This window comes from Pristis pectinata, chromosome 39 (genome assembly GCF_009764475.1).
Source record: "Pristis pectinata isolate sPriPec2 chromosome 39, sPriPec2.1.pri, whole genome shotgun sequence".
Classification (NCBI taxonomy): Eukaryota; Metazoa; Chordata; class Chondrichthyes; order Rhinopristiformes; family Pristidae; genus Pristis; species Pristis pectinata.
Genome location: NC_067442.1, coordinates 4,707,470 through 4,718,224, shown reverse-complemented (window position 1 = coordinate 4,718,224; position 10,755 = coordinate 4,707,470). Strand labels below are relative to the sequence as shown.

Below are 10,755 nucleotides of genomic sequence, written 5' to 3'. Positions count from 1 at the left end.
TCACATATAAAATTATGAAAGGGAGAGATAAGGCAGAGGCAGGAAGGTTGTTTCCACTGGGAGGTGAGAGTAGAACTAGGGGACGTAGCCTCAAGATTCAGGGGAGTAGAATTAGGACGGAGATGGGGAGGAACTGCTTTTCCCAGAGGATAGTGAATCTGTGGAATTCCGCCATGACCTTATTGAATGGCGGAGCAGTCTCGACGGGCCAGATGGTCTCCTCCTGCTCCTATTTCTTAAGTTCTCATGCACTCCTTCTTTACCACCTGATCTACATGCGTGGCCACCTTCAGTGAACTGTGGACTTGGACCCCAAGATCCCTCCGTACCTCAGTGCTATTTAGGGGCCTACCATTTACTGTATACTCTCCCCTCATACGTGACGTCCCAACCCCAGTCTTGTCCGGATTAAACTCCGTCTGCCACTTCTCTGCCCGTATCTGGCTCAACGAAAGGGTTCACTGCTGTTGCGCCCTCCCACCTCCTGCCCCCAAGTACCACCCCACCGCGAGTTAGGGAAGGGGGTGAGCAAATCCTCGGATCGCGGGAGAAGGTGAGAAAACGCACACGGCAGCTTGATCCAGGAACATGTGGAAGTAGTCCACAAACATACGGCAAGCATTCTTTATGTTGACCCCTTTGAACATCTCAGTTGGAGGAGAGAGGCGGAGAGGAGGGGAATGAATTTGGTCCCAACACGCACTGATCCTCCCTACCCTCCTCTCTCCGTATATTTAAGATTTTTGCATCGTAGGGGAACGAAGGGTTCTGAGGAAAAGGGTAGGTGAGTCCGCGGCCAGATCAGCCGCCATCTTATTGAATGGCGGGGTAGGCTCGACGGGCCGGATGGCCTCTTGCTCCTGTTTCATAGAACAGTACAGCACAATACAGGCCCTTTGGCCCACAATGTCGTGCCGACCTTTAAACCTCGCCTAAGACTATCAAACCCCTTCCTCCCACATATCCCTCTATTTTAAATTCCTCCATATGCTTATCTAGCAATCTCTTGAATTTGACCAATGTACCTGCCTCCACCACCGCCCCAGGCAGCGCATTCCACGCCCCAACCACTCTCTGGGTGAAAAACCTCCCTCTGACATCTCCCTTGAACTTCCCACCCATTACTTTAAAGCCATGCCCTCTTGTATTGAGCTTTGGTGCCCTGGGAAAGAGGCGCTGGCTGTCCACTCTATCTATTCCTCTTAATATTTTGTACACCTCTATCATGTCTCCTCTCATCCTCCTCCTCTCCAAAGAGTAAAGCCCTAGCCCCCTTAGTTTCTCCTCATAATGCATCCTCTCCAAACCAGGCAGCATCCTGGTAAATCTCCTCTGTACCCTTTCCAAACACCTCCACATCCTTCCTATAATGAGGTGACCAGAACTGGACACAGTACTCCAAGTGTGGTCTAACCAGAGTTTTGTAGAGCTGCATCATTACCCCCCCGGCTCTTAAACTTGATCCCTTGACTCATGAAATCTAACACCCCATAAGCTTTCTTAACTACCCTCTCCACCTGTGAGGAAACTTTCAGGGATCTGTGGATATGGACCCCCAGATCCCTCCGCTCCTCCACACTGCCCAGAATCCTGCCATTAACTTTGTACTCTTGGAGTTTGTCTTATGTTCTTGCCTCTTTGCGTTTTCTCTGGGCCAGGTATCTCCACCGCGATCCAGGTCACCACTCCGAACCCGTGGCAGGTGGCTCTCCTCTTCCAGCCGGTGGTGCTGAAATGTCAGTACGATACGTCCGCCACCCAGCCGCCCACCGTGGTCTGGAAGTACAAGTCGTTCTGTCGGGACCGCCTCCTGGACGCCTTCAACCCCAGCAGCAGCACCAACCAGGTCAACGACCAGCTCCAGCAGGCCGATCCCAACTACGACCCCTACGTCAACTGCCCCGACGCGTCCCGCACCGTGCGGATCGTGGCCTCCAAGCAGGGCAAGGCCGTGACGTTGGATAATTACTATCAGGGGAGAAAGATCACCATAATCGGGGGTAAGTTGGTGAGACTGGGATGGGTGACGGTGGAAAAAGTCATCAGTTGTTACGAGGGGTGGTTGGGGGGGGGCTGGTCTTGTAAAAGGTAATGAAAGGGTTAAGCTGGAAATGTAAGTAATTACTCGTGAAGTAATGATGCAGCTCTACAGAGCTCTGGTTGGACCACACTTAGAGTACTGTGTCCAGTTCTGGTCGCCTCATTATAGGAAGGACGTGGAGGCATTGGAAAGGGTGCAGAGGAGATTTACCAGGATGCGGCCTGGTTTAGAGGGTATGCATTATGGGGAGAGACTAAGGGAGCTAGGGCTTTACTCTTTGGAGAGGAGGAGGATGAGAGGAGACATGATAGAGGTGTACAAAATATTAAGAGGAATAGATAGAGTGGACAGCCAGCGCCTCTTTCCCAGGGCACCAATGCTTAATACAAGAGGGCATGGCTTTAAAGTAATGGGTGGGAAGTTCAAGGGAGATGTCAGAGGGAGGTTTTTTCACTCAGAGAGTGGTTGGGCCATGGAATGCGCTGCCTGGGGCGGTGATGGTGGCAGGTACATTGGTCAAATTCAAGAGATTGCTAGATAAGCATATGGAGGAATTTAAGATAGAGGGATATGTGGGAGGAAGGGGTTAGATAGTCGTTTGAGGGTTGGCACAACATTGTGGGCCGAAGGGCCTGCATTGTGCTGTATGGTTCTATGGTAAGGGTTAACGGTGTGCATCCATGGCGTGATACTGCCTCAACCGTGGGGTGACTATAGTTATGATTGTAAAATGTCCGGGTGCTGGTGAGAAACAAAGAAGTCCTTAAGACATACCTTGTTCTGCTAAAAGCTTGCTGTAAGCAACTGCTTGAGTATGTGCAACTTCCCCACGGAGGCTTCCCACAGATTAAGTATAAAAGTAGGGACGCTAACCGGATCAGTACGGAGCTCGGGTTACACTCTTTACTCTTTCTCTATATCCCTCACTCCCGCTAGCGTTAAAATAAAAAAAGCATTGATCGTACATTCTTTGGTTCTGCTGTTATCTGATTTATTACAGCGTGGGTTGACTTCCACAGTCTTGACCCTACGCTCCCAAGGAATAAAGTCCTAGCCTGTCCGACCTCTCCCTATAACTCGGTCTCTCGAGCCCTGGCTTTTCCGCACTCCTTCCCAGTTTTGTAACATCTCTTCCACAGCAGGGCGACTGTATTTTGGGAAGCCAAATCAGGGTAGGACTTTTACGGTGTACGTAGAACACTACAGCACAGTACAGGCCCTTCGGCCCACAACGTTGTGCCGACATTTTATCCTGCTCCGAGATCTATCTAACCCTTCCCTCCCACATAGCCCCTCCACCAGCTAGTATGGACCCCCCCCCCCCCCACCCCACCACTCCTTCCCCTTTCGAGTTCTGATGAAGGGTTTCCAACCTCAACCGCTGAGTCCTGTTTCTCCCTCCTCATCCCCTGCTTGAACTGCGGAGCATTCCCGGCACTTTACCTCAGACGAGCGGTGTCTGTGTTTCTTGTTTTTTCTCATTGATGTTCCCCGCTTGACAACAACAACAACCGGGTTCCCAACAGCAGGCCTTGTGACATTCCTGCTTCTTACAGTCGACTTTGTTCGGGTGTACCTACAGCACCTTAACTGTGGGCAGGAATCTGGGCACGGGTTACCAACGAAACAACTGCATTGAAACCTGTTTGTCAGCTTGCTTTGATCTCTCAGTGAGACACACACACACACACACGGTTGCTTCACTGCCTTCAGAGAGCTGTTGTTGAACAGACCACATGGTACAAGAGCCGGCAGATGCTGGGAACTGGAGAACATAGAACTCTACAGGCCCTTCGGCCCACAATGTTGTGCCGATATTTTATCCTGCTCTGAGATCTATCTAACCCTTCCCTCCCACATAGCCCCCTATTTTTCTATCATTCATGTGTCTATCTAAGAGTCTCTTAAATGTCCCTAATGTATCTGCCCCCACAACCACTGCCGGCAGTGTGTTCCACACACCCACCACTCTCTGTGTAAAAAAACTTACCCCTGACATCCCCCTTATACCTTCCTCCAATCACCTTAAAATTCTGTCCCCTCGGGTTCGCCATTGTCACCCTGGGAAAGAGTCTCTGACTGTCCACTCGATCTATGCCTTTTATCATCTTGTACACCTCTATCAAGTCACCTCTCCTCCTCCTCCTCTCCAAAGAGAAAAGCCCTAGCTCACTCAACCTATCCTCATAAGACATGCTCTCCAATCCAGGCAACATCCTGGTAAATCTCCTCTGCACCCTCTCGAAAGCTTCCACATCCTTCCTATAATGAGGCGACCAGAACTGAATACTATGTGGCTGTTGCAAGTAAGTTTTTCATTGCACCTGTGCACATGTGGACTTGTGCATCTGACAATAAACTGAGTGTTGTAGAACAGAGGGACCTAGGGGTACAAGTACATGGTTCCCTGAAAGTGGCGTCACAGGCAGACTGGGTGGTGAAGAAGGCGTTCGGCATGCTGGCCTTCATCAGTCAGGGCACTGAGTACAGGAGTTGGGAGGTTACGTTGCAGTTGTACAGGACGTTGGTGAGCCACACTTTGGAGTAGTGTGTTTAGTTTTGTTCCCCCTGCTGTAGGAAAGCGTCATTAAGCTGGAAAGAGCACAGAGAAGATTTACGGGAACGTTGCCTGGACTTGAGGGACTGAGAGGTTGCACAGGCTAGGATTTTATTCCTTGGAGTGTAGAAGACTTGAGGGGGTGACCTTATAGAGGTGGATAACATCATGAGGGGCATAGATAGGGTGAATGCACACAGTTTTTCCCCAGGGTTGGGGAATCAAGAACTAGAGGGCACAGGTTTAAGGTGAGGGGAGAGATTTAATAGAAGCCTGAGGGGTAACTACTTTATGTAGAGGGCGGTCCGTATATGGAACAAGTGGTTGGGATAGGTACACTAACAACATTTACAAGGCATTTGGACAGGTCCACGGATGGGAAAGGTTCAGATGGATATGGGCCAAACGTGGGCAAATGGGACAGGCTTGGATGGGGCATCTTGGTCAGCATGGACCAGTTGGGCCGAAGGGACTGTTTCTGTGCTCCGTGACTCTACTCTATGAACTCCTTAGGAGTTGGCTCACGAGGTGAGGGTGTGCACGGAGATTTTGTTGGTATTGGTTTATTATTGTCACTTGTACCGAGGTACAGTGAAAAACTTGTCTTGCATACCGATCGTACAGATCAATTCATTACACAGTGCAGTTACATTGGGTTAGTACAGAGTGCATTGAGGTAGTACAGGGTAAAAACTATAACAGAATACAGAGTAAAGTGTCACAGCTACAGGGAAGTGCAGTGCAGGTAGACAATAAGGTGCAAGGTCACAAGAAGGTAGATTGTGAGGTCAAGAGTCCATCTCATCGTATAAGGGAACCGTTCAATAGTCTTATCACAGTGGGATAGAAGCTGTCCTTGAGCCTGGTGGTACGTGCCCTCAGGCTCCTGTATCTTCTACCTGATGGGAGAGCGGAGAAGAGAGAATGTCCGGGGTGGGTGGGGTCTTTGATTATGCTGGCTGCTTCACCGAGTCCATGGAGGGGAGGCTGGTGTCCGTAATGCGCTGGGCTGTGTCCACAACTCTCTGTGGTTTATTGCGGTTCTGGGCAGAGCAGTTGCCGTACCAAGACATGGTGTATCCAGATAGGATGCTTTCTATGGTGCATTGATTTGGTGAGACATTTGGAGAAGGTCGTTGTGTTGGGGGGACGACGGGATGCCTCACACCTTTTCCAAACTGGGTAGAAACACAGGCAAGGACACAGCTCACTCTGACGTCACCTCTCCCCACAGAAAAGGTTGTCTTAAGATCACAGCAGAGATCTGGTTCAACTGGTAAAGTGACCCAAGAAATGATGCATGGAGTTTAACTCAGATAAGGGCAAAGTGTTAAGTCTTGGGAAGATAAGCCAGGGCAGAATGTAAAACAGTGAACTGCAGGGTCCTGGAGCATGTTGTAGAACAGAGAGATCTCGGGATACAGGGGCAGGGTCCCCTGAGAGTGGCGTCGCAGGTAGACAGGGCGGTGAAGAAGGCGTTCGGCACGCCGGCCTTCATCGGTCAGGGCACTGAGTACAGGAGTTGGGACGTTCCGTTACAGCTGTAAAAACCGTCGGTGAGACCACACTTGGTGTACAGTTCTGGTCGCCCAGCTATAGGAAGGACGTCATCAAGCCAAAAGTCAAAGTCAGGTTTATTGTCAGACGCACAAGTCCGTGTGTGCACGGGTGCAATGAAAAACTTACTTGCAGCAGCATCACAGGCACAGAGCATCAGAGACACAACACTCACAAGAAAAACATAAATTATACACAAATCGTGCATTATACATAAATCATAAGCTGGAGAGGGGGCAGGAAAGATTCACGACGGTCCTGGGACTGTAGCGCTGGAATTATAAGGAGAGGCTGGACAGGCCGGGACTGTTTTCCCTGGAGTGAAGGAGGCTGAGGGGTGAACTTATGGAAGTTTATAAAACCACGAGGGGCATAGATAAGGTGGACGGTCACCGTCTTTTCCCCCCAGGGTCGGGGAGTCTGAAACTAGAGGGCACAGGTTTAAGGTGAGAGGGGAGAGATTTAAAGGGGCAAGTTTTTCACACACACAGGGTGGTGGGTGTGTGGAACGAGCTGCCAGAGGAAGTGGGAGAGGTGGATACAGTTACAATGGTTAAAGGACATTCGGACAGGTAATTGATTTAGGAAGGGTTTAGAGGGATGTGGGCCAAACACAGGCTCTCTCTCACTCTCTCGCTCTCTCGCTCACTCTCACACAGAGTGCCAGAGGTGGGGATTGAACCCGGGTCTCTGGAGCTGTGAGACCACTGCCCGCAGCCCAGCTCCAACTTTTCTCAAGCTCCCTTTGGCAGTCGATCTCCGTAAACATGAAGTCTGCCAAGTGTTAGACTTGGGTGCCAAGCAAGCTAATTATCCACAAAACATTTTGCCCCCCCCCCCCCCAACCCTTCCTCCTTGGAGAGTGTTCCCAGTTCTCCCTAATCCTGAAGGGATTTATGAATATCTATTTGTTAAGGGACCCCAAATTCTCGTCCATCCCACAAGTTGAGACCTCTCCGCTTCTAGACAGCCCCTTGTGCCTTTAAGGTCCACTGTCAGACAACCTCTCGCCCTCTCGCCTCTGAAATTGGGCCCGAGGATTCGGAATACTTTCCCCGATGCTTAGAGCCGAGAACTGCTCTCAAATTTCAACCGGTGCCCAGAATAACATCTTGTGACTTACTTAGACTTGTTTGTAACAGTGAGAGGGATGTTGTAAGCACTTGCTATCTGCGTCGGTGGTGTAAGTTAGCTGGAACCAGGACAGCTTGCTAGTGAGCAATCAGTAGCTGACCCATCGCTAGGTAATTAATTCCCTACACATCTGTGGTCTTGCTCGGTGACATCGTTCCCGATCGGCTTGGGGCCTCAATTCTGTGTAACCTTTCATCCCTGGCCCACGGCACTTAAAAATATTCAGAGAAAGTCAAAGTCGAGTTTATTGTCAGATGCACAAATCCACATGTCCACAGATGCAATGAAAAACTTGCTTGCAGCAGCATCACAGGCACAGAGCATCAGAGACACAACATTCACAAGAAATTCTGCACAATTTTTACAAGAAAGGACACAATTTGAACAAAAAAAAGGTTATTTTAGTGGAAATAGTGTCGCTGTACTGAGGCAGTGATTAAGGTTGTGCTGGTTGGTTTAAGAACCGAATGGTTGAAGGGAAGTAGCTGATATTGTTGTAGAACCAGCCCAGCTCCATCACGGGCACAACCCTCCCCGACCACCGAGGACATCTTCGAGAGGCGGTGCCTCAAGAAGGCGGCATCCGTCACTTGAGGACCCTCACCACCCGGGACATGCCCTCTTCCAGTTACTACCATCGGGGAGGGGGTACAGGAGCCTGAAGACCCACACTCAACGATTCAGGAACAGCTTCTTCCCCTCCGCCATCAGATTCCTGAACGGTCCACAAACCCATGAACACTCCCTTGTTATTCCTTTTTGTTTGCACTATTTACTTATAGTAACTTCTATGTCTTTGCACATATAATTCAGTGTTAATAAATCTGATTCTGATCTGGTGGTGTGGGGAATTCAGGCTTCTGTACCTCCTGCCCGATGGGAGCTGTGAGAAGACGGCACGGCCCAGATGGTGGGGGGATCTTTGACGACGGACGTTGCCTTCTTGAGGCAGCCCCTCCTGTAGATACCACCGACGGTGGGGAGGGATGTGCCCGTGATGTATTGGGGCTGAGTCCACGACTCTCTGCAGCTTCTTGCGTTCCTGCGCGTTTGAATCACCGTCCCAGACCGTGACGCAACTGGTCAGGATATGTAGATCAGTACAGCACAGGAACAGGCCCTTCGGCCCACGATGTCTGCGCTGACTGTGACGTCAATTTAAATTGCACGTGGTCTTAATCTCTCCATGGGAGGGTCATCGGTGGGGAGGGACGAGTGGACAAGGGAGTCACAGAGGGAGCGATCCCTGCGGAGAGCAGAGGGGTGGGGAAGAGGGGAGGATGTGCCTGCTGGTGGGATCCCGTTGGAGGTGGCGGAAGTTGCGGAGAGTGATATGTTGTAGTATTTGATGTTTCTATCCTGAGGGATTAAAAACTCTTGACTATCTGCAGACATCCTCTAGAGAGTTCCAAAGACTCACAGCCCTTCGAGAGAGAGAGAGAGAAAATATCACCTTACCTCAGTCTTATTTTTAGAGAGTGACCACAGCTAGATTCTGCCCCAGGAGGAAACATCCACTCCACACCCACCCTCTCAAGACCCCTCAGGATCTTGAGTTTCACTTAAGTCACGTCTCGCTCTGCTGAACTCCACGGATACAATCCCAGCCTGTTCTGACCTTTCCCCTCCCGTTCTCTGAACTGCTCCAGACGCATTGACAGCCTTCCTCAACTGAGACCACTACGGCACACCGTGCTCCAGATCTGGTATTGGTTTATTATTGTCACTTGTACCGAGGTACAGTGAAAAACTTGTCTTGTGTACCGATCGTACAGGTCAATTCATTACACAGTGCATCAAGGTAGTACGAGGGAAAACAATACAGAATGCAGAATAAAGTGTCACAGTTGCAGAGAAAGTGCAGTGCAGGCAGACAATAAGGTGCAAGGGCCACGATGAGGTAGATTGTGAGGTCAAGAGTCCATCTTATCGTTCGATAGTCTTATAACAGTGGGATAGAAGCTGTCCTTGAGCCTGGTGGTACGTGCTTTCAGGCTTTTGTATCTTCTGCCTGATGGGAGCGGGGAGAAGAGAGAATGTCCGGGGTGGGTGGGGGTCTTTGATGGTCGTACAAGGGAAAAGCAATAACAGAATGCAGAATGAAGTGTTCCAGTTACAGAGAAAGTGCAGTGCAGGCAGACAATAAGGTGCAAGGGCCACGACGAGGTAGATTGTGAGGTCAAGAGTCCGTCTTATCGTACGAGGGGACCGTTCAATAGTCTTATAACAGTTCACTGACACCCTGTGTAACTTAAGCACAACCTCCTGACTTTTGTGCTCAATTCCCTTCACGATGGACAGATAACACTCTGTTTCCTTTCCTGAACACTGGGGCAGAGTGTGTAGAACCGGTTCCTCACAGCTCTGGAGACCCGGGTTCGATCCTGACCTCAGGCGCTGTGTGTGTGTGCGTGTGTGTTAAGTCTGCACACTCTGCCCGTGACCCCGTGGGTCTACCCTGGGTGCTCCGGTTTCCTCCCATGTCCCAAAAAAATTATGCGTGGGGTCGGTGGGTTAATCGGCCGCTGTGAATCGCAACCCCCCCCCCAGTGTGTGGGTGAGGGATAGAATTGGGGGGGCGATGGGAATGGAACCTAGAACATGGAACAGTACAGCACAGGAACAGGCCCTTCAGCCCGCCATGTCTGTGCCAAACACGATGCCAAATTAAACTAAATCCCTTCTGCCTGCACATGATCCACATCCCTCTATCCCCTGCACGTCCATGTGCCTGTCTAACAGCCTCTTAAACCCCTCTATCGTATCTGCCTCCATCCCCACCCCTGGCAGCACGTTCCAGGCACCCACTGCTCTCTGTGTAAAAAAAAACTTACCCCGCACATCTTTAAACTTTCCCCCTCTCACCTTCAAGCTATGCTCTCTAGTACTTGACATTTCTACCCTGGGGAACAGATTCTGACTGTCTATCCTTCTCATAATTTTATAACCTTCTGAGGTCTCCCTTCAGCCTCCCCCGCTCCAGAGAAAACAACCCAAGTCTGTCCGACCTCTCCTTATAGCTCATGCCCTCTAATCCAGGCAGCGTCCTGGTGAACCTCTCCCGCACCCTCTCCAAAGCCCCCCACACCCTTTCTGTAACGGGGGGGGGGGGGGGGGGGGGGCGCGAACAAAACTGCACGCATATATCCCAAGTGCGGCCTGACCAGAGTTTTATAAAGCTGCAACGTGACTCCCTGAATCCAGATGAAGGGTCTCGACCTGAAACATCGACTGTCCACTCCCCTCCGTCGATGCTACCTGACCCGCTGAGTTCCTTCAGCGCTTTGTGCATTGTTTCCGACTCTTATACTCAACCGATGAAGGCGAGCGTGCTGTACGCCTTCTTTACCATTCTGTCTTCTAGCGCGGCCACTTTCAGGGACTTAGGGAGTTGGACCCCAGGATCCCTCTGTACATCAGTTTTGTTGGGGGTCCTGCATCCTGTCTCTTTACATCAGACCTCCCC

General features: G+C 50.6%; 1 protein-coding gene across 1 annotated transcript in view; it reads left to right on the top strand.

The window, feature by feature from the left end:
- Nucleotides 1-1,624: 1,624 nt before the first annotated feature.
- Nucleotides 1,625-10,755, top strand: part of lsr (lipolysis stimulated lipoprotein receptor) — a 30,033-nt gene continuing 20,902 nt past the window's right edge. The window contains exon 1 of the mRNA XM_052045374.1: nucleotides 1,625-2,000. Within this exon, the coding sequence (XP_051901334.1) occupies nucleotides 1,625-2,000 (376 nt within the window). The remainder of the gene's footprint in view (nucleotides 2,001-10,755) is intronic.